The 25524-nt window shown below is 39.9% G+C and overlaps 1 protein-coding gene across 4 annotated transcripts in view; it reads left to right on the top strand.

Annotated features, from left to right (window-relative positions):
* The first annotated feature begins 530 nt into the window (after positions 1 to 530).
* The window catches only part of LOC132866483 (adhesion G protein-coupled receptor E5), a 47405-nt gene continuing 22411 nt past the window's right edge, over positions 531 to 25524 (top strand). For all 4 annotated transcript variants that reach the window (XM_060899283.1, XM_060899282.1, XM_060899281.1 and 1 more), the window contains exons 1-2: positions 531 to 972; positions 20012 to 20089. In XM_060899283.1, the coding sequence (XP_060755266.1) occupies positions 942 to 972; positions 20012 to 20089 (109 nt within the window). In that variant the 5' untranslated portion in view covers positions 531 to 941. The remainder of the gene's footprint in view (positions 973 to 20011; positions 20090 to 25524) is intronic.

Here is a 25524-nt window from a genome sequence, read left to right as displayed (position 1 = left end):
AGTCTTGGGAGAACATCGCCCTAAACTGCACCTTGTGGAGGTCCACCATCAAAACCGGGGTGAGAAGGGCGGAGGAGGATCGCGACAGACTGCGAAAGGAAAAGAGAGAAAAGCAAAAAACACAAACAGCTCAACATACTTAGACGTTTATCTGTGAGGGTTGCAGCAAGGATTGCGACTCGAGAATTGGACTGTACAGTCACCGGAGAACCTGCTGCAGGAGGGGGCGCGTGCCATCGTCTGTTCAGACGGAGGGAGGCCAATGATGATGATGATGTTATTGAAGTTTCAAACCATTGTTTTTTTCACTTTGCACTCATTCTTTATTCTCTCAGAAGTTTTCATGATTAATTTTTAAACGTCAGTCAGAGGAAATGAAATGTGTGTGTGTGTGTGTGTGTGTGTGTGTGTGTGTGTGTAAGTTGGTATTGAGATCAAAAGTAGTTGAGACAAATTTTCTGACTGACTGAACAGTGAGAACAGCAGCTGTCACCGCCCCCGTCCCGCCCTCTCTGAACCCTGGCCCTGTAGCGTTCACACACACACGGCGTGGCTTGGAGGGAAAAGCACAAGGGAATGACTGACACAAACAGACGAGTGGAAACTCTCACGGCTGGAAGATAAAGAGAAACCAATGAGAACTTTTGTGGACAAAAACAGAGAAACCATCGAAAAGAAACAGAAAAGAAAAGGACTCTATGAAAAGTGCACAAGGAGGGAGGAGGTGTAGTGTGGAACCGAGGAACCCTGTGAGAACAGAAGCTAAAAAAAGAAAGAGAGAGAGAGAAAGAGAGAGAGGGGGAGGAGAAAAGTAAATACATTGAAAGCACTGAAGGCTTTTGGAGGCACTGAGACAGAAAGTGAAAAAGAAGGGGATTTTTGAGAGAGAGGACGTCTTCAGATAAACGAAAGGAGTGAAGGATCGTTTACACTCGTCTGATATGGAACTTAAATGTGCTTTCCTGCTTTTAGGTGAGTGAAGAACAGTAAAGTCTGAAATGAATTAAACGTGTGTGTGTGTGTGTGTGTGTGTGTGTGTGTGTGTGTTATTGGTTTAGAGGGACCTTGTTCCTTTCATGAGCCAGCACTGTGGGGACTAAAGATATCGTCCTGGTTCTCTAAAGACGTGAACAAACCCGTTCAATGTTTCGTGGAGATTATTTTGTGGAAAAGCTCAAATACTTTCGTCAGTGCCAATAAATTGTTTTATTTATGAAGTCCTTAATAATATTATCCTCAAAATGAAAAATTATATTTCTGTTTCTGTGTCAGAACACAGGGTCGGATCTGGACGAGGTTCTATAAACTAGCAATTTAAGTTAAGAGACGAGGAATTTATTTACACAGTGAACCACTATTTTTGAAGGAAAAAAGTTAAGATTTCGGCTTCAATCCACAAACACTTCACTGTTTTTTAACGAGTGTAGATCTGATTAGTGAAGTTATTCTACTCTGTTATCAGGATGACTACCAGACTGCAGCGCTGACTTTTTATTGACGAATTTGCAACCGTCCTAACGACACCATGTGCGATTCTAAAATGGGATCAAACATGAAACAGACCAGCAACACTGAGACAAGTGTGTTTGTTTTTCCCCGTAAACGCAGTGGTGATAGAATGATTTAAAGTTATTACAGATAATGTTCCTGAAGAACAAAATCACAGCAGCACAAACTTGTGCTCTTTGTCTAGGAAGATGAAATCACTGTGGAACAGCAGGACAATTGGAAAAGCACTCACACAGTTCTCCGCAGGATGAGAGAAATCAGAGGCGTCATAGCTCAAAAGATTTGGCACCCAAAAAATAGTCGGGCTAGAAGAGGCGGGGCAGGATGGAATGCATTAGAGCAGAATAAAGTCTAGTTGGTGTGATTTATCTGAGTGTTCCAGTGAAAACCTGGACAGAGTTCAGAAAATTATTTACATTAAAATTATTTACATTTCATTCATCAAAGTTAATTTACCATTTACTATTCACATAAACCAAAACATCTGGAGCATCTTGTCTTTACGAGGACATTTGGTTCTATATTGTGGTGCTTCTGAGGATATTTGGTCCTATATCACTGTCTTTACGAGGACATTTGGTCCTACAATGCTGTCTTTATGAGGACATTTGGTCCTATATTGGGATGCTTCTGAGGACATTTGATCCTACATTGTTGTCTTCACGAGGACATTCGGTCGTACATTGCTGTCTTTATGAGGACATTTGGTCCTATATTGTTGTCTTCACGAGGACATTCAGTCCTACATTGCTATCTTTATGAGGACATTTGGTTCTATATTGTGGTGCTTCTGAGGATATTTGGTCCTATATCACTGTCTTTACGAGGACATTTAGTCCTACAATGCTGTCTTTATGAGGACATTTGGTCCTACATTGCTATATTTATGAGGACATTTGGTCCTATATTGTGGTGCTTCTGAGGACATTTGGTCCATTGTGCAGGACTAACAGACTTAAAAACTCCTTTGTCCCTCACGCCATCAGACTGTACAACTCCTCTCTGGGGGGGAGGAGGGCTAACAGGAGGACAGAGGACGGGAAGGAGCAGTAGCCTAGCCTAACAATAAGCAATACCGGACAATGTGCAATATAATGTGCAATACCTCTCCTGATTGACTTTTTCATATCTTTTTAAATATATTTGTATATGTAAATACTAAATTTATCTAGAAGTTCTCTCTTTTTTCTATTCTCTGTTTATCTGTAATGATGCTACTGGAATTTTAATTTCCCTGAGGGAACCCTCCCAAAGGGATCAATAAAGTTCTGTTTAATCTAATCTAATCCTACATTGCTGTCTTTATAAGGACATTTAGTCCTGTCTTGCTGTGCTTATCAGGACATTCGGTCCTACGTTCCTGTACTTCTGAGGACATTTGATTGTGTTACTGTACTTATGAGGACATTTGGTCCTATGTTACTGTACTTATGAGAACATTTGATCCCATGTTGCTGTACTTATGAGGACATTTGATCCTATGTTGCTGTACTTATGAGGACATTTTGGTCCTATGTTACTGTACTTATGAGGACATGTGATCCTATGTTACTGTACTTATGAGGACATTTGATCCTATGTTACTGTACTTATGAGGGCATTTGATCCTAGGTTGCTGTACTTATGAGGACATTTGGCCCTATGTTACTGTACTTATGAGGGCATTTGATCCTAGGTTGCTGTACTTATGAGGACATGTGATCCTATGTTACTGTACTTATGAGGACATTTGATCCTATGTTACTGTACTTATGAGGGCATTTGATCCTAGGTTGCTGTACTTATGAGGACATTTGATCCCATGTTACTGTACTTATGAGGACAATTGGTCCTATGTTACTGTACTTATGAGGACATTTGATCCTATGTTACTGTACTTATGAGGACATTTGATCCTATGTTGCTGTACTTATGAGGAAATTTTGGTCCTATGTTACTGTACTTATGAGGACATTTGGTCCTATGTTACTGTACTTATGAGGACATTTGGTCCCATGTTACTGTACTTATGAGGACAATTGGTCCTATGTTACTGTACTTATGAGGACATTTGATCCTATGTTACTGTACTTATGAGGACATTTGATCCTAGGTTGCTGTACTTATGAGGACATTTGGTCCCATGTTACTGTACTTATGAGGACAATTGGTCCTATGTTACTGTACTTATGAGGACATTTGATCCTATGTTACTGTACTTATGAGGACATTTGATCCTATTTTGCTGTACTTATGAGGACATTTTGGTCCTATGTTACTGTACTTATGAGGACAATTGGTCCTATGTTACTGTACTTATGAGGACATTTGATCCTATGTTGCTGTACTTATGAGGACATTTTGGTCCTATGTTACTGTACTTATGAGGACATTTGGTCCTATGTTACTGTACTTATGAGGACATTTGATCCTATGTTGCTGTACTTATGAGGACATTTTGGTCCTATGTTACTGTACTTATGAGGACAATTGGTCCTATGTTACTGTACTTATGAGGACATTTGATCCTATGTTGCTGTACTTATGAGGACATTTTGGTCCTATGTTACTGTACTTATGAGGACAATTGGTCCTATGTTACTGTACTTATGAGGACATTTGATCCTATGTTGCTGTACTTATGAGGACATTTTGGTCCTATGTTACTGTACTTATGAGGACATTTGGTCCTATGTTACTGTACTTATGAGGACATTTGGTCCCATGTTACTGTACTTATGAGGACAATTGGTCCTATGTTACTGTACTTATGAGGACATTTGATCCTATGTTACTGTACTTATGAGGACATTTGATCCTAGGTTGCTGTACTTATGAGGACATTTGGTCCCATGTTACTGTACTTATGAGGACAATTGGTCCTATGTTACTGTACTTATGAGGACATTTGATCCTATGTTACTGTACTTATGAGGACATTTGATCCTATTTTGCTGTACTTATGAGGACATTTTGGTCCTATGTTACTGTACTTATGAGGACAATTGGTCCTATGTTACTGTACTTATGAGGACATTTGATCCTATGTTACTGTACTTATGAGGACATTTGATCCTATTTTGCTGTACTTATGAGGACATTTTGGTCCCATGTTACTGTACTTATGAGGACATTTGGTCCTATGTTACTGTACTTATGAGGACATTTGATCCTAGGTTGCTGTACTTATGAGGACATTTGGTCCCATGTTACTGTACTTATGAGGACAATTGGTCCTATGTTGCTGTACTTATGAGGACATTTGGTCCTATGTTACTGTACTTATGAGGACATTTGATCCTAGGTTGCTGTACTTATGAGGACATTTGGTCCCATGTTACTGTACTTATGAGGACAATTGGTCCTATGTTACTGTACTTATGAGGACATTTGGTCCTATGTTACTGTACTTATGAGGACATTTGATCCTAGGTTGCTGTACTTATGAGGACATTTGGTCCTATGTTACTGTACTTATGAGGACAATTGGTCCTATGTTGCTGTACTTATGAGGACATTTGGTCCTATGTTACTGTACTTATGAGGACATTTGATCCTAGGTTGCTGTACTTATGAGGACATTTGGTCCCATGTTACTGTACTTATGAGGACAATTGGTCCTATGTTGCTGTACTTATGAGGACATTTGGTCCTATGTTACTGTACTTATGAGGACATTTGATCCTAGGTTGCTGTACTTATGAGGACATTTGGTCCCATGTTACTGTACTTTTGAGGACAATTGGTCCTATGTTACTGTACTTATGAGGACATTTGACCCCATGTTACTGTACTTATGAGGACATTTGATCTCATGTTGCTGTACTTATGAGGACATTTGAGCTCATGTTACTGTACTTATGAGGACATTTGGTCCCATGTTACTGTACTTATGAGGACATTTGATCCCATGTTACTGTACTTATGAGGACATTTGGTCCTATGTTACTGTACTTATGAGGACATTTGATCCTATGTTACTGTACTTATGAGGACATTTGATCCTAGGTTGCTGTACTTATGAGGACATTTGGTCCCATGTTACTGTACTTATGAGGACAATTGGTCCTATGTTACTGTACTTATGAGGACATTTGATCCTATGTTACTGTACTTATGAGGACATTTGATCCTATTTTGCTGTACTTATGAGGACATTTTGGTCCTATGTTACTGTACTTATGAGGACATTTGGTCCTATGTTACTGTACTTATGACGACATTTGGTCCCATGTTACTGTACTTATGAGGACATTTGGTCCTATGTTACTGTACTTATGAGGACATTTGATCCTAGGTTGCTGTACTTATGAGGACATTTGGTCCCATGTTACTGTACTTATGAGGACAATTGGTCCTATATTACTGTACTTATGAGGACATTTGGTCCTATGTTACTGTACTTATGAGGACATTTGATCCTAGGTTGCTGTACTTATGAGGACATTTGGTCCTATGTTACTGTACTTATGAGGACATTTGGTCCTATGTTACTATACTTATGAGGACATTTGATGCTATGTTACTGTACTTATGAGGACATTTGATCCTATTTACTGTACTTATGAGGACATTTGGTCCTATGTTACTGTACTTATGAGGACATTTGGTCCTATGTTACTATACTTATGAGGACATTTGATGCTATGTTACTGTACTTATGAGGACATTTGATCCTATTTACTGTACTTATGAGGACATTTGGTCCCATGTTATTGTACTTATGAGGACATTTGGTCCTATGTTACTATACTTATGAGGACATTTGATGCTATGTTACTGTACTTATGAGGACATTTGGTCCCATGTTACTGTACTTATGAGGACAATTGGTCCTATGTTACTGTACTTATGAGGACAATTGGTCCTATGTTACTGTACTTATGAGGACATTTGATCCTAGGTTGCTGTACTTATGAGGACATTTGGTCCTATGTTACTGTACTTATGAGGACATTTGGTCCTATGTTACTATACTTATGAGGACATTTGATGCTATGTTACTGTACTTATGAGGACATTTGATCCTATTTACTGTACTTATGAGGACATTTGATCCCATGTTACTGTACTTATGAGGACATTTGGTCCTATGTTACTATACTTATGAGGACATTTGATGCTATGTTACTGTACTTATGAGGACATTTGATCCTATTTACTGTACTTATGAGGACATTTGATCCTATTTACTGTACTTATGAGGACATTTGGTCCTATGTTACTGTACTTATAAGGACATTTGGTCCTATGTTACTGTACTTATGAGGACATTTGATCCTATTTACTGTACTTATGAGGACATTTGTTCATGTTATTGCACTTATGAGGACATTTGGTGCTTTTTAATGTGTTTATGGGGACATTTAGTCCTTGTCTCTGTTTTTTGACTGTCCTACATATATAGCCGTTTATATGAGTCTGTATGTCACAAGGACTCCATTGTTAACTCTGAAACTGTCTCGGGTTCCTCCAGGACGTGTGTGTGTGTGTGTGTGCGCGTGTGTGGTTATAATCATCTCATTATGGGGACTGGTTTCTGTTCCAGCATCATGGGGAGTAAAGACATTTTGGGGACAAAAATTAAAGGCGGTAGAGTGTACAGGAAGATGGTAATTAGGCTTGTTACACACATGTGCTTGAGCTTCAGTCCATAAGTAAAATGTGTGTTTACAGGCACACACAAGTGCTGCAGGACAAGTGGGTGTGTTTAAGGGTTTTTTAAACAGTGAATTACCACATAACAGTCTGTTCATGTCGTGAGGAGACAGAGACCTTTTCATTGGTGTTGATCGATTGCAAAAAGAAAGGCGTTGAACATCCGCTGTTCTCCATATATCCCAATCTCTCTCTCTCACACACACACACACACACACACACACACACACACACACACACACACACACACACACACACCTCTTACTTCCTGTGAGCTGTTGCCTGCATGCTGAGGCCTGAGTTAAGCCGTCTAAACAAAGGAACGATTTCAATGATTGAGGATAGCACTGATGAGTGTGTGTGTGTGTGTGTGTGTGTGTGTGTGTGTGTGTGTGTGATTGTTGACACACTAACAGAATAGAAAGTGTTCCTCTTAGTTACTAAGATTATATTTAAGCTTCTCTAAAACTTTCTCCAAAAGTCTTCGGAACATTCTACAGATTTCCAAACGTTAGTTTTCCAGCAGAAAATTAAATGTTACAGGAAAAAGTTTGTGTGTTGGTAAAGGAAGCAGGAGATGAAGTCAGAGACACTTTTTTCCAGACATAAAACATCATGAAGGCTGCTGGGTTTTGCTGCAGAAATAAGATGCGAGTGTGAGAGTCAAAGTGTCCAGAAGAACCGGTTCTGGTTCTGGAAGATGGTCAGTAAAACCTACAGCTCATTTCCTTATAAAACACCTGAGACTACTATTTTAAAAAAAAACTTTTTTAAAGCAAAGTGTCGTCTCACACCAAATTCTGACTTTGTTTCATTTATTACTGTTTACTGCTTTTTACAGGATTTTTTTAATGTAGAAACATTTAATTTCATTAAGAATTGTAGACTCAGGGACAACGTGTGCAGTTTTATAAGGAAACGAGGTTTATCAGGAAGAAAAGCTATTTAATCTCCACACACACACGGTTCAGAATGGGTGTTTGACATCTGTCCAATGTTGCAATTAGCTTCTGCTGTTACATAAAATGCTTATATTTTTACAAAAAGACTATTCACTGAGAGGCTACAAATATAAACTCGATCGAGACTGTGAATAAAGTCACAGTAATTTGCGCTAGCTGACCTTGTCAATTGAAGGTCAAGGAAAAGTTGCGTCCTGCTGCCCTGAACAAAAAAAATAAAAGATTGAAAAAAATCATGAAAATTAACAAAGTTATGTGACTGAAAAAAATCCTGTTTTTCATGGATCATTGCAGATCAGTGATCCAGATCAGCACCAAAAGTCACAGCAATGTAATTCAGCCCAGAGGGATTCTTCATGTGAAATTTGGTGACGATTGGTTGAAAACGGAGGGAGAAAGAGCGCCCTAAAAACATTTGGAGAATAAAATAATAATAATAATAATAATAATAATAATAATATCCTGAGTGAGAGTAACAATTTGCACCAGCGCTACTTGCACAAATGAAATATATATCCATTCTGATTAGTTTACAGGAACAGTGCAGGTACATGGAGATGGATGGATAAATAATTGTTTGAAATGCGTACAATAAATAAAAATACAATACAATAAAATAAAAAAAGGAAAATAAGAAGAAGCAACTTCACTGAATTGATTGTTGTTATTTATTTATGTATTTTAAATAACTGCAAAAATAATGTGCAATCTCCACAGATCTGTTTTCCTCCTTTATCCTTTATCTTTATTTCTGTGTGTGAGATAATTATTTGTTTTAATTTTTTTTAACAAATTTATATATTTAAAAAAAAACTTTGAGAATTATTATGCCTTCTTAAAACACAAAGACATAGTTTTGGAGCTAAATGATGAGCTGAAATCACCAAAAGGCCACATTACAAGGTTCCCGCACTGTTCATTATTCAGAATGTTGTATTAATGTTATTTTGGAACATTACATCCAAACCTTCTTCCAGACTCCGGTCTACTGACTGGACCTCCTTTTAATGTTCTCCATGATCTAAAAAATGAAACCCTGACGCTGTGGAACCCGTTGTGTTTTAAGGCTCACATGCGGCGTGAGGATCATTTTCTGCAGTTTAGTACTGATCTGAGATCAGGTTCTACAGTCTACAGAGCAATAAACAGTCCTTACACACATCTAAATACACTTCACCATCGCTAAGCACCATCCTGCTCTTCATGTTAATGATGTTATGATGGCTGGGCGCGGTCCAGATCTGTGTTTGTCAAGGACATCATCAGAATGCTCTCTTTCCCCTATAAGGACCTGGAGAGGGAAAGACAGATGGGCTTCCCCTGGACCTCAGGTGCTCCTGATGTTAGAACTGTACAGGAAGTAAGATTTACAGCTGGATCAGTCATTAGTGGTCATTCAGTCGTGATTACACAATGGAGTGGTGAGTTTTGGGTTCCTCAGTTCTGTAAATATACAGGAGTAATGGTGTGAAATTACACACTGAGTGACGGGATGGGTGATGAAGCGGAGTTCTTCTTACCTCCCTGAGGTTGATTTTCCTCCTACATAGCACAAGCTGAGTGTTTTATTCTTCTTACACCACAGAAATTTACCAATAATTACAAGGTTTGTTTTAATTTATTAATGAATCATGGGTTTTTTCATGGGTTTCATGGGTTTTTTTTCAATTAATAACTCCTTAATTAACCTTGCTTGCTTGGTCTTTATGGGAAAATATCAGCCCGAGGTCTTGACAGCACCTCAGGCTGATATTTTCCCGTAAAGACCGAACAAGCAAAGTTAATAAGGAGTTTATGATCTGGCTTTTTTTTTAATTTCTAATATTAAAATAGACACTTATTATAATGAGGCATGATGCTGCTTTCAGTCACATCATATTTGTAACGTAATTGAGTCACGCAGGCAGAGTAAACAGCTAACGGTTTCAAAACTGAACTTCTGTTAGCGGTTCCTGAACGCTCTTCCTTTAATAACTCTTGTGGTGACTCTTGTTTGTCTTTCAGCCGTTTTTGATTCTGTTTTGATTTGCAATTAATCTTTGTCATTTTTTGTTTTTTTGCAACAATGAAAGCCGACGCCCTGGAAAAAAAAAAGTCTGTACTCACCCACAGGCATTACAGGAAAATTCTGCCCACCAAGGAACCAATCAGAGCGCATGATTTTACCAGAAGTAACTCATTCCATGCGATAAAATGGCATTTAATGTTGTGGAACATCAACGCTACGAGTGAGTTCCTGTTCTCATTTACGTTATAGCAGCTATAAACAGCTGTTCCCTCACCAGTCTTTATTTATTCTGTCTCTTGAAGTTAATACGACAAAAAGAAACGCAGCTTGTTACGCATGTTACTGAGAGAGAAACTGCAAAAAAGCGTAAACTCCTCTGTCCTGAAAATGTCGGAAAACTTAAAAAGGTACTGCGTACTTAAATGTGTTTGTTGAGCTGTAGACTAAATGATATGACTGTAATGTGATTAACTGAAATTTTACGGATTGAAATTGGCTCAAAACGCCATCTAGTGGTTCAAATCATCCTGAAGCATGCAAGGCTGATGCTGATGTAACGTTGACCAGTTGGTACTTCTCTACATCATCTCATCTCATTATCTCTAGCCGCTTTATCCTGTTCTACAGGGTCGCGGGCGAGCTGGAGCCTATCCCAGCTGACTACGGGCGAAAGGCGGGGTACACCCTGGACAAGTCGCCAGGTCATCACAGGGCTGACACTTATGGCCCTTTTCCACTACCCTTTTTCAGCTCACTTCAGCCCGACACGGCTCACGTTTCGACTACCTTAGAGCAGCAAGACTCAGCTCACTTCAGCCCTGCTTAGCACCCAAAACTCGCACGGTTTTGGAGTGGGGCTGAAGCGAGCCAAACTGAGCCGAGTGAGGCTGGGGGCGTGAGCAGACACTCCCCTGTGCACTGATTGGTGAGGAGGAGTGTCCTCACATGCCCACACACGCCCCGCGAGCACGCTGGGATCTGTAAACACCGTAAACCCGGAAGAAGAAGAATTACGAATTACGAGGATTTCTGAAGCCTTATGCGCCTCGTCTCATCTATACGCTCTTGCCAGTATCTGTTGGCGTTGTCGGTGACAACAAGCCACAGCACCAAGACCAGCAACACTAACGACTCCATATTTATTGTTTACTATCCGGGTCGTGAGACTACCGCTTAAAAGGTCACTGATGTCACTGTTTGCGCCGCCTAACAACATCACGTGACGTCCACCCACTTTCGCTAACTCCACCCAATGTGCCCACCTACTTCCAGCCAGCACGGTTCAGCGTGGTTGTAGTCGAAATGCAACTCCAACAGCCCCACTCAGCTCGACTCAGCACGGCACGGCTCAGCCCGACTCAGCCGCGTTTGTAGTGGAAAAGCGGCAATAGACACAGACAACCATTCACACTCACATTCACACCTACGCTCAATTTAGAGTCACCAGTTAACCTAACCTGCATGTCTTTGGACTGTGGGGGAAACCGGAGCACCCGGAGGAAACCCACGCAGACACGGGGAGAACATGCAAACTCCGCACAGAAAGGCCCTCGCCGGCCACGGGGCTCGAACCCGGACCTTCTTGCTGTGAGGTGACAGCGCTAACCACTACACCACCGTGCCACCCTTCATGAAATTATTATTTAAAAAAAAAAGTGTTAACAAAAAGACCTCTAACCACATGTAGCTGGTTCCTCCCCAGGCCCCGCCCTTCAGTGGGAGTCTCTGAAACCTCACTCATTTTCAAAATGATGTTGATCGAGACTCATCATTCACAGGAGTTTACACCCCACAACCAACCCCGCCTCCCCTTCAAACCCCTCCCTTCCTCCTTCTCAACACCTTGCCTACTTTTTTTTTTTTAGTCTTTTTCAAAATCATGCAGTGGGTGAAGTTGGGTTCCGAGTTGGGGGTAAAGTTACAGTTTAAAGTTACAGCTTTACCTTGGACTGTTACAAAGCGCTGACACTGGAGACTCCTTCCAGAAGTTTTGCATAAACAAACAGAAACCTACAAGGCATCAACAGTTATAGGTTTTTCTTTGTTAGACAACTTTTTTTTTAAAGGAGCGTGTGCCGTACAGGTCCCTGTGAACCAGCTGTTGCTATAGAAACTGTAATGTATAAAGAACAAGAACATTAATAAAATTAAAAAAAAAAAAACACCTGTCGTTTAGGTTACAGCCAGAACTGCTGTCAGAACCGTGCAGTTATAGAAAATTAATGCACAACTTCTGACCAATCAGATTTGAGAATTCACACACAGTGATATCATAATTAACTGCTTCACTTAGCCAATTAAAAGTAGCAAATTAATCAACATCAGATATGTAAGGAACGATCTGTTATTGTCATACAGACACTTTTTCACCATTTTTGTGATAATTTTAGCAACGAAGTAACACGTTTCATGTTTCAGAAGTGACATTAACTCTAGCACAGTGTGCGTGCGTGTGTGTGTGTGTGTGTGTTACAATAAAGTTCTTTCCCTTTTACCTTTCTGTTTTAAGGGTGCGTGAACTTTTGCACTCACCTCTGTATGTCTGCAGATGTGCAGTATCTAAAGTGACTGTGGTGTTGAAATCAGGCTTTTTACTGTTTATTTCTTTTCTTTATCTGATTATGTTTAAAAGAAAGCAGATTAAAAGTGATTAAAATAAAAAGCTTACAGAATGAAACAGTGGTGTGTTTAACAGATCCACAGAAAAGATATTGCGTGTGTTTACATGAACTCTTGAATAAAAGCCCAAATCAGATAATAATCAGATTATTCTGTTACAGAACAGCGCTGCTGCGTTCTGGACTCTGATTGGTCAGAAGGGGTTGAGGAATGTTTTTGGACAGTAGTGCAGCTGCAAATCAATCCACTCATTTCTTATTAATATGTTACGGTTTCTATAGTAACAGCTCATTCACAGGAACTGGCGATGTTTGTGGAACGTTTCTGGAAGGAGTCTCCAGTGTCAGCGCTTTGTTGGAAAGGGCCGAGGTTTCATGAGCAGTAGACTAAAATATACATGAATATAATTCATTTTTTGTTTAAAAAAAAAAAAGCGTGCTGTGATGTCACTCATATATTATGACATCACAACATTTTGTCTGTGTTCTCCCTTACTAGCCTCTATAACACTGGACTTTCCTTGCTGAATTTTATAATAGATTAGGGTAAGGGGTGAAAGGTCAAAGGTCAGTCTGGGGTTATGGCACAATTAGGAGTAATAGCTTCGTCCCGTAATCCGTTATTTCACTGATGAAGGAAACGCTTGACAGGAGTTTGGCTCCATTTTCTCTGTGTGTGTGTGTGTGTGTGTGTGTGTGTGTGTGTGTGTGTGTGTGTGTGTGTGTGTGTGTGTGTGTGTGAGACACTTTCTTGAACTTGAGAAAGTCGCTCTGGTAGCTGCTGTGGTCTGCGATGTGGGATGACGTCCAGCTGCAACTGCAGAGGGAACTGAGAAGAATCGAAAGGGAAGAGAGAGACCAGAGTGAGACATTTTCACAGGAGCATGTTCAGCACTCAGGACTGAAATCAGGAAGTGAATCAGCACAGCGGACACCAGCTTTGACTCAGAGTCTGCTTGAGGCTACTACTAATAATAGTAATAATAATAATAATAATAATAATAATAATAAAGCCACAGGCGTGCTCATTGGGGATAGATTAGGGATAAAATTAGCTCGTGTTTTAAGTCGTTCAAATTGTGTAAAGCTGCTTTGCGACGATATTTATTGTTAAAAGCGCTATACAAATACACTTGACTTGACTTAATAATAATTATAATAATAGGCAGCACGGTGGTGTAGTGGTTAGCACTATCATCTCACAGCAAGAAGGTCCTGGGTTCGAGCCCCGTGGCCGGCGAGGGCCTTTCTGTGTGGAGTTTGCATGTTCTCCCCGTGTCCGCGTGGGTTTCCTCCGGGTGCTCCGGTTTCCCCCACAGTCCAAAGACATGCAGGTTAGGTTAACTGGTGACTCTAAATTGAGTGTAGGTGTGAATGTGAGTGTGAATGGTTGTCTGTGTCTATGTGTCAGCCCTGTGATGACCTGGCGACTTGTCCAGGGTGAACCCCGCCTTTCACCCGTAGTCAGCTGGGATAGGCTCCAGCTCGCCTGCGACCCTGTAGGACAGGATAAAGCGGCTACAGATAATGAGATGAGATGAGTTTCATCTTTGGATATTTAAAAAAATAAATGAAGAAAATTTTATTGCCAAAAAATACAACATTATTTGCCCTTTTCTTTATCAAATTAAATATTCCTTTTGTTAAATTAAAAATAAACCTTTTTTGTTTCAGTTTCTTAATAACCAACAGTAATTATTCACCCACATTTGTAAAGATTGGAGTAAAATATAATCGCCTATTAACTAAAATACTCCTTTTATTAGAAGTGAAAAAAGTGAATAACAAGTCGTCCTTTTTAAATAATTCTTTATGAACATTTGTTCTGCCTCCATTCGCTTTCCTTTATCTTTCTGCAGTCTGTACAAAGAGAGACAGCAACGATTTCTTGTTCAATCTATTTGTACACAATCACACAGCAGCTCTTTCACATTTTACATCTGATTGTTTTTGCGGCATTAGAGCTGTGTTACTTCCACCTACAGTGAAGTCACTCATATTCCCGCTATTGTACATTACTGCGCCCTCTGCTGTCTAAACAATGCAATTACAGCGAAAAAAAACCCTAAGATTACACAGCCATTTTTATTTCATCAATTCAAATCGTCATAAATTTGTATCATGCTTTATTGTTGCATGATATATTGTTACTTGCCTAATAAATAATCATCATTAACCGCTACCTCTGCCTGTGGCAGAATGCACACTAACATGAGATATTTGCTTCCATAGATCTTGATCTTTGGCAAGAGCGTTCAGGGAATTTATATCAAGACCTGTCCATGCTGTGATGTTATCTCTCCATCTCTTCAGTTGCCAACCCCTGTTTCTCTTTCCATTAATCATGCCTTCCAAACAGATCCTGCTGACACCATAATCCATTCGTTTGAGAACTTTACTTTTGATGACAGAGGTGATTGGTGGCAATTGAGTTATTTGTTTCGATTTTGACATGGTCTGAGAGTTTGGTGTTAGTCATAAGTCACATTACATGATTTTGAAAGACTTCCAGTTTCTGTAGTGCAGCAGAAGTCCAGTTGACACATTCTAGTCCACATGAAACTACAGGAAGAACATACAGTAGGTTGTTGTAGATGCTTGATTTTATGTGGTATGGGATCTGTTTTGAAGTTAGTGCAATTTTGTTCTTATCAAAGGCAGTCCAACCAAGTCCAAGTCTATGGTTCACAGCTATCATTCCGTCGTTTTTTTTGAAGAGAGTTTGTGTCTGAGGTAGATGAATTCAGAAACTTGCTTTACTGGTTTGCCGTATATTATACCGTAAGGTTGAGGTCTGGATTAGATTTGTCTGTTGTCATGCAGTCTGTTTTTGATTTGTTGATAGAAAGTCTGGCTTCTGCAGCATGTTTAGCAAGAGAGTTAAGAAAAGATTGTAAGTCCTGACAGAATTAATTTATTCCAGAAATATCATCAGCGTAGCTGAGATCGGAGAGGAGGTGACCTCTGATTGAGAATCCAGATTGACATTCACCTTCAGTTGTAGAGAGTATTGCGGCGATTACAGTGCAGAAGAGTATAGCCGAGAGTACATCTCCTTGTTTCACTCCTTTAAAGATATTGACAGATCTAGAGGTGCCAATATCAGTCTTGACGAATGAATTATCGTAGGTGAGTTTTAGTAGGTTTATGCATCTCGTGTTGATGCCAGTGCTTTCAAGAAATTTCCATAGACAGGGAAACTTCACACTACTGAATGCTTTGGAGAAGTCTATGAAGCTATACACTACCGTTCAAAAGTTTGGGGTCACCCAGACAATTTAGTGTTTTCCATGAAAAGTCACACTTTTATTTCCCACCATAAGTTGTAAAATGAATAGAAAATATAGTCAAGACATTTTTCTGGCCATTTTGAGCATTTAATCGACCCCACAAATGTGATGCTCCAGAAACTCAATCTGCTCAAAGGAAGGTCAGTTTTATAGCTTCTCTAAAGAGCTCAACTGTTTTCAGCTGTGCTAACATGATTGTACAAGGGTTTTCTAATCATCCATTAGCCTTCTGAGGCAATGAGCAAACACATTGTACCATTAGAACACTGGAGTGAGAGTTGCTGGAAATGGGCCTCTATACACCTATGGAGATATTGCACCAAAAACCACACATTTGCAGCTAGAATAGTCATTTACCACATTAGCAATGTATAGAGTGGATTTCTGATTAGTTTAAAGTGATCTTCATTGAAAAGAACAGTGCTTTTCTTTCAAAAATAAGGACATTTCAGAGTGACCCCAAACTTTTGAACATATATATACTGGTTTGTTGAATTCTATGGATTTCTTGATTATTTGTTCTATGGTTCCTCTGCCAGGTTGGTCAGTTGATTCTTGTTGCAATGATAGTAATAAATACTTTGTATATGTGGCTTAACAAGCTTATTGGACGACCACATTCAAGATGACTGTTCTTTTTATAGAGGACAACTATGAGAGCTTCTTTAAATGCTTATGGTACCTTTCCTGTAGTTAATATTTGGTTGAAGAGGTATAAGAGAGCGTTCCTTAGTGGTTCCCCATCAGCTTTCAAGTATTCAGAGTAGATTTTATCAAGATCAGGACTTTTTCCAACTTTCATAGCATTTATGGCAGCTTCAATTTTTATTTTTCAAGATTGCAGGAATTTCATCTTCTGAAAAGTCATCAACCGAAAAAGCATTGGAATCATCTGCATAAAGTTCTGCAGAGAAATTTGCCCATCTTTCAAGTATTTCACCTTTACTGGTTAGAAGGTTGCCATTTTGCTCCTTGATTCCCCAGCTGAAATTTTTAGGCTTTGTTTTGAGCTTTTTGAGGGCAGCATGGGATTGTTTGTGAGGCAGAAGAGAACTTAGTTTTTCAGTGTCATCCTGAATTTCTCATCTCATCTCATTATCTCTAGCCGCTTTATCCTGTTCTACAGGGTCGCAGGCGAGCTGGATCCTATCCCAGCTGACTACGGGCGAAAGGCGGGGTACACCCTGGACAAGTCGCCAGGTCATCACAGGGCTGACACATAGACACAGACAACCATTCACACTCACATTCACACCTACGCTCAATTTAGAGTCACCAGTTAACCTAACCTGCATGTCTTTGGACTGTGGGGGAAACCGGAGCACCCGGAGGAAACCCACGCGGACACGGGGAGAACATGCAAACTCCGCACAGAAAGGCCCTCGCCGGCCACGGGGCTCGAACCCGGACCTTCTTGCTGTGATGTGACAGCGCTAACCACGACACCACCGTGCCACCCCATCCTGAATTTCTTTGATCTTTTTTTTTTTTTTTGATTAGCTTTTTGGATTTTGCTTTTGCAATTTTAAATATTGAGCAGAATTTGGTCCTTTTCCTTTCCTTATCTTGTGTTTGCTTCTGACTGCTTGTTTTGTTTCATCAGACAGCCATATTGGCTGGTTTTGGTTGATTTTGAGTAGGTTTGTTGATGCAGATTCCTGTATTCCCTTGGAGAAAGTTTCAAAGAGCATTTCTGTGTCTGTGATATTTTCCAGGCAGGAAAAATGATTTTTTTATAAATATTTTAATAAATAAAGCGGCTAGAGATAATGAGATGAGATGAGATAATAACTTAAGTGTCACATAGAGCAGACTGTCGGGTTGGTGCTTTCAACACCCACGTGCACTGAAATGTTGTTTTCTGGAATATTCTGACCTGTTGTACACATCATGGCACGTGTGTGTGCACCCTGCTCTGTGTGACACTTGGACCGCACTTCCTCTCTCTGCTGCTTTGTCGTGAGGTGATATGCATGCACACACACTGTGTGTATCTGTATGTAGCTGGGTGATTGTGTGTGCGTGTGTGTGGCCAGAGACTTGGCAGAATGTGCCCGAGTGCAAAACAAGAAGCGAAACGTGTGGAAAGTTCTAAAGAGAAATGCACTGTGGTTTCAGTCTGTTTCATAGAATTGCTGAAATGAGTGCATGTGTGTGTGCGTGTGTGTGTGTGTGCTGATATGAGTGTGTACGTGCATGTCTGCATGTGTATGTGTTGGTGGCACCTTGACGCAAAGACCATAAACACACAACCTCAGACGACCAATATTTCTGTAATTAGCTCGACTGATTCCTCAGACGCGTCCGATGGTGCGTGTGGGCCGATGTTCTTTCAGTTCCTGACTCACAAATTTAATTCCTACCTGCAGTGAGTTCCCATTGATTGCAAAAAATGGAAAAAAGCCTTATAACCATGGCGTCATCTAATCCTATCATATACAGTGTCTTGCAAAAATATTCACCCTCCCCTTGGTGTTTGTCCTGTTTTGTCGCATTACAAGCTGGAATTAAAATGGATTTTTGGAGGGTTACGGTAGCACCGTTTGATTTACACAGCATGCCGACCACTTTAAATATGCAAATTGTTGTTTTATTGTGACACAAACAATAATTAAGGTGAAAAAAATAGAAATCTGGAGTGTGCATAAGTATCCCCCCCCCAGAAAAAAAGTCAATACTTTGTAGAGCCACCTTTTGCTGCAATTACAGCTGCAAGTCTCTTGGGGTGTGTCTCTATTAGCTTAGCACATCCTCAAGGCAAAACTGCTCCAACTCCTTCAACTGCAATCTTCAAGTTATGCCACAGATTCTCAATTGGATTGAGGTCTGGGTTTTGACTCGGCCATTCCAAGACATTTAAATGTTTCCCTTTAAACCACTCCAGTGTAGCTTTAGCAGTGTGTTTACGGTCATTGTCCTGCTGGAACGTGAACCTTCATCCCAGTCTCAAACCTCTGGCCGACTCAAACAGGTTTTCCTCCAGAATTGCCCTGTATTCAGTGCCATCCATCTTTCCTTCAGTCCTGACCAGATTTCCTGTCCCTGCAGATGAAAAACATCCCCACAGCATGATGCTGCCACCACCATGTTAATTCCAGCTTGTAATGCAATAAACAGAAACATCACAACAGACACGAAACTAAGGACACTAAAATCATACGTATGGTCAGTCCTCCTATATGGTTGCGAATGCTGGACAATTACGAATGACTTAAAGAAGAAGTTGGAGGCAACATAGATGTGGTTCCTCAGACGAATGCTGAGAATATCTTGGAAAAAGAGAAAGACAAATGAAGAAATGCTACAGCTGGCAGGAACAAAACATTCACTTATTAAGACAATCAGAAAACGACAACTGGATTTCTTTGGCCACATCAATAGAAAAGACGGCCTAGAAAAACTTGTGTTAAGTGGTAAAATTGAAGGAAAGCGAGGAAGAGGAAGACAGAGAATGACATATACAAATAGCCTTAACACCTTTGCCACCAACAGTTCACTGACCAATAATGATCTTATCCACCTTACTGGCAACAGAACTGACTGGCAGACCATGATCGTCGATGCCTGTGCCAGGCCTGACACATGAAGAAGAAGAATGCAATAAAACAGGACAAACACCAAGGGGGATGAATACTTTTGCAAGATGTGTATAGAGGCATTACAAAGGAAAATAAAGCTTGGAAGGAAGTAGTGGAGATCATGTACAGCTTGCTTTGCTAATGTGAGAATACAGCTCAGACAAAAGCAGCTCTCGCGATCAACAGGACCCCGAAGGAGAGAGTGAACTGCTTCAGCTTCTTTGGTACACAGAGAACTTGTCACGCACCTTTTTACCAGCGGTGGATACGCTGGTGACAAATAAAGCTTTGAATCTTGACTCTTGAACCACACTCAGAAGGGACAAACCCCAAGAGACACGAGACACTTGTTGTTGTTTTGTGTTAACACAGAGTTAACAGTGTGATCATGTTATTCTCTCGTTTTCAGGCCTCCTGCTGGTGGTGTTTCCTGATGAAGCTGAATCGTGTCGTTTGGGGTTTCTGAAGATAGGGGAAGACTGTGTAGGTGAGACAACTGAAACCAATGCTCTGATATATAAACTATAAACAAACATGGACTCTAGAGAGGTGTGTGTGGGACTAAGTTTTCTTTTTTAGTACATATTTTTATTTGCACCCGCCCTCCAGCCATGTGGGAAGATGTTTAAATGTAAAAGCGCAACACAATTAAAGGTCATAGGCAAGGGTCAGAGGTGAAACATAGAATATCAACTTTATTGTCTAGAAGAACGACCCAAAAAGCGAATTCAACCTTCCTGGTATCTAATTTGCACCCTAAAATTTAATAAAACGGTTAAAATATACTGTTTTGCCCAATTTCCGAAGGTTTGTTTACATCTCACTTATGTGCACTTTCACCGTCAGGGGCCCGTCATCATGACGTCATTTAAGATAGATAGATAGATAGATAGATAGATAGATAGATAGATAGATAGATAGATAGATAGATAGATAGATAGATAGATAGATGATGCCCTTTATTGTCACTAGTCACATGTACCAGCGAAATTAGCCGTCAACCTGTCCGTACATATACAACATACAATTGACATAGGGTAGACAGAACAGGAAGACAGGGATAAAGATAAAAAGGAAACACAACATGAGGAGAGATAAGAAAAAAAGAACACCCCCCACTATGCTCCTGTGTTGACCTGCGAACTGAGCACACGTGTACGGACTTTGGTCGAGAGAGGTTGTGTAAAATGTCTGAAAGCGAGAGCGATTTTGAAGTAGGAACTCTCCACATTGAATATCGAGAGGTGAAACCGTATCTGTATGAACCTATGGCCGTTGCGAAGCAATCGGTGAATGTGGCTCACTGGTTTGACCGTGCGGCCTCGGAATCGGACAGCGACTCGGCCGACTCTGATCGCGGCGACCCCGGACCTCAACAAGACTCACGCCCAAACGATTTATCCTGGTAATTATGATAAATTCCTACTTTTGCCGTAATACTAAATAAGAGCCCTTTTGAAGAATAATTAAACCGCTCTCCCTAGTGGATACAGGGAACGATTACTGGACAGTGCGCCGGCATACCTGTCAACTTTGAGGTTTGAAAAAAAGGGATATTTCCCAGATTTTTAACTCAAAATAAGGGAAAATTTCGGAAAGTCATACCCTTCACCAAAAGTGGGTGTGTAGTTGAATGGGGGGCAATTTTCTATCTAGTATTTGTGATTTCCTGTACTCTGGTGCATGTTGGTGATAGCCAAGACCCAAACTCAGTATGCTTATGGTTTATAGAGTGCATTTGTGAATAAACTATGCATTTATTTTTATTTGTTTTCAGTGGTACCAGTTATTTCCCAAATTAAGGGCTAAAATACGTATCTTATGTTAAAATAAGAAAGGTCATTATATAACCAGTCAATAAATTCAATTCCATTGCAATTTATTATGGTTTTACCATAGTCATGGCCTCGGAACACTAGATAGATAGATAGATAGATAGATAGATAGATAGATAGATAGATAGATAGATAGATAGATAGATAGATAGATAGAGTAATAAAGAGTAATATAAGATATTAAACCAAGAGTGATTTAAAATGGGTAAGTTTCAGATAGAAAATAAAATAGACAATGAGTGGATAAAACAGTTAATACACCAATTAGTTTACACTAGGCTATTTATGAGGTCTTAGCCAGGACATACTTAATGTAAACATGTGTAGCTTACCTTTGATTATTTGGGAGGCTTTCGTTTTCCCCATGGAAAATTTCTTTGCGATGGAAGAGTCTGGGAACATTCCAGCCACGCACTTATTGAAATCATCAAAGAAAGAGAGGCTAATGTTTTCCTTAGCTATTAGCATCGCCATCTTCACCTCAGACCTAATCAGTGTTGCCAGATACTGCTGACGTTTTCCAGCCCAAAATATGTTCAAAACCTGCCAAAATGCACTTGAAACCGCCCAATCTGGCAACACTGGACCTAATCACTTGCTCAGCGTCGCCTCCGGACGTAGTTCTGTAATTACTGATGCCTGAGAGGGCGGGGACGTGAATTCATGGCCCGACTTCCTGCTGTAAACTCCTGTCAGAGGCGCGTCATGAATTCTGGACCTACCGACTTTTTTATATTGTGAAAATACGGGATATTTTCAGGAAAATAAAAAAACGGGAAGACAGCGGGAAATAAGTCAAAATAAGGGATTTCCCGGGAAAAATGGGAGGGTTGACAGGTACATGTGCCGGTAGGCCACATTAGCCTGCCATCCGCGGCATTATACTATTTATAGCCGACTCTAAGCGAGGAAATATCCCTTTGTCTCATTTCCACAATGACTGTACAGGATCCCTCAGGATTCTTGACTTGTCAGTTGCAAGCAAAAGTAAAAATGTTTCCTTCCAATCTTCTCCTTTTTGCTTCAGCGTTGCTGCTCCGTTTCTTCTTTGACTGCTTGATTTTGTTTCACACGCACAATCCATTCTCTCCGCCTCGTCTCCTCTTCCGGAAAAAGCCAACCCTCTGGCTTCACGCGCACAATTCTCTCGCTCCGCCTCTTCTCCTTTTTCGGAAAAAGCCAATCCACTCTCTCCGCCTCTTCTCCTCTCTCGGTAAAAGGTAAAAGCTTCTTCCTGAACCGGTCCCGTTGTTACAATTCACTGCACAACAATAAGGCATGGGGGTTTTCTTTGGAAATTCCTGAATGCACGTCTGCACTCAATTCGAACGGCAATGTAAGTCAACGGAAGTAGACTCAACTCAAGCGGTTTGTTTGTCTTAAATGACGTCACGCGCCGAGTGGTCACGAAAATCGCTGAACAGAAATTCGCCACGATCCGCGCTAACTTATTTTAATTAATACTTATTAACAATACTTCTTAGGACCAGAAGAAAATTACAGAGGGTTTTTTAACATATAAAGTTTCAAATGTGCATAAAATTAAAACCGTTGCCTCTGAGCTTTAACAGTTATTCCACAAAATCAAGTTGTACATGAGCTGAGAGCCAATGAGGCGCGTAGCACTGAGTTGTCTATAATCCATGTACGACGAGATTGAATTGAATAACTGTTTTATTCTCTCCACATTCACTGGATTTTGAGAAACAGAGCATTTTTATTTTTTGCAAATTCGATAAATAAAAACTTTATACAAAATGTCGATTTGGCGAAATGAAAGTAGCAATTTGTTAAAAATGCTATAATAAAATTCTTGAAAAATAAAAAAGATACGTTCTTACCATCAAATACTTTTAGTCCATATTTTGTTGCTTTTTTTTGTATTTTTGGGGTTTTGTTTTCAAGTAGAGTTTTTATTTCATCCTCCTTTGGTTCAGCAACACACTGCCATTTTATTATTTTTTTTCTTCTTTTGTTTTTTTTTTTGGCAGTTGGCAAACCAACTTAAAGGTGCATTACTGCCACCGACTGGGCTGGAGTGTGGAACAGGAGATACTGGGGGGGAAAACAAAACAAACAAAAAACAATTATATTATTTTATTTAGCTATTTCTGTTTCTTCTAAATACTTGATAAAGTGATGTATCTGACTTGATCTGCTCTGCCATTTTGTTTTTCTCTGCTCAAGGTATATGAGCTGAAGGTAGGCAAAGATATTAGGTGAAGGAGCATTACAGTACATAGACTGGTACCAAAATTCAAAAAAGTGCTTATTTAAGGAGTTAAAGGCATTTTTGAGACAAAGTCGGCAAACAGTCTTATTTTGTCAATTTGGGTGTGCCGAATTCAAATCTGCAATATGCCGAGCTCTATCTGACCTCTGTTGACCTCTAGAGGTCATTGAACTTTGGGCCTGTAAACGTCTCAGCTGAACCCAGTTTCTCAGCTTTCTAAGGAATGAAATGCACTAAAATGATTAATGAAGTTAGCAAATGGCCTTGTTTGTTAAATGTTTGGGTGCTGAATTCATTTTTCATTTGTAAAACGACATATGACCTCTGATAACCTCAAGGTCATTAAACTTGGCCTATAGGCCTATGCATTTAACGGCATTTTTAAACTGACTTTACTCCCCCAAAAAGAATATGAACAGACAAAAAACAAATAGAAAGGAACAAATACAACATTAAATGCCAGTCCATGTACATGTGACTTACTTTTCACAATGAGAATGCCTCGGCGATCACCTTACATAACATTGCATTACATTTAGCGGTTATTGTTTATACAAAGCTACTGAAAAAAGGACAGATTCAGCAGCATACAAAATGTGGGGGCGTACAGGGTATACAGGTTAATCAGGGTTAGGATATATGAGAGTTTTTTTCCTTTGTTGTTTGTTTTTTGTAAAGGCTTTACCCCGTTTAAAACAAAACAAAAAACAAACAACAAAGGAAAAAAACTCTCATATATACTAACCCTGATGAACCTGTATACCCTGTACGCCCCCACATTTTGTATGCTGCTGAATCTGTCCTTTTTTCAGTAGCTTTGTATAAACAATAACCGCTAAATGTAATGCAATGTTATGTAAGGTGATCGCCGAGGCATTCTCATTGTGAAAAGTAAGTCACATGTACATGGACTGGCATTTAATGTTGTATTTGTTCCTTTCTATTTGTTTTTTGTCTGTTCATATTCTTTTTGGGGGAGTAAAGTCAGTTTAAAAATGCCGTTAAATGCATAGGCCTATAGGCCAAGTTTAATGACCTTGAGGTTATCAGAGGTCATATGTCGTTTTACAAATGAAAAATGAATTCAGCACCCAAACGTTTAACAAACAAGGCCATTTGCTAACTTCATTAATCATTTTAGTACATTTCATTCCTTAGAAAGCTGAGAAACTGGGTTCAGCTGAGACGTTTACAGGCCCAAAGTTCAATGACCTCTAGAGGTCAACAGAGGTCAGATAGAGCTCGGCATATTGCAGATTTGAATTCGGCACACCCAAATTGACAAAATAAGACTGTTTGCCGACTTTGTCTCAAAAATGCCTTTGGGTGTCACAATTCTGGCTTTTGGTACCAGTCTAACACCTTTTGTTTTAACTTATTTTTAAATTTACTGATACAGCCAAGGTGCTACGCACCAGCCACTAGGGGGCACTGCACGGAAGGTTGCTCCATGCAAAGTTGGAGGGGAAATCTGGACGCCTCCATGATGTTAGCAACACAGTAGCTAAGTATCCAGCTCCCATTAGTGATCATGAGATTATGATGATGATGTAGTATTTACTTCCTCAAAGCTGTAAATACTTTAAAAGGTGTATTTACTGCTATAAATTCATTTAAAGTGATGTTTTATTTACTGACAATGGTGTGAGCAGCCATGTTGAAATGCTGTCATGTGCTGAACTCAGGATTGAGGATGCCTTCTGATCTTTCCAAGTTGGAATCCCAAGCTGAGGTGGCACGTTCTTTGATTTCTCCTCGTCAGAAATTGGAAATCTTGAGTTACAAGCTTTATTTGAATGCAGAATGTTTGTTCTGTTCCTTAAAAAATTAGGAGTTTAAACCACAACAGCTCTG

Source organism: Neoarius graeffei, chromosome 18, assembly GCF_027579695.1.
Source record: "Neoarius graeffei isolate fNeoGra1 chromosome 18, fNeoGra1.pri, whole genome shotgun sequence".
NCBI classification, from domain to species: Eukaryota; Metazoa; Chordata; class Actinopteri; order Siluriformes; family Ariidae; genus Neoarius; species Neoarius graeffei.
The sequence above is the reverse complement of the archived record's forward strand: the minus strand, read 5'-3'. Positions and strand labels throughout refer to the sequence as shown.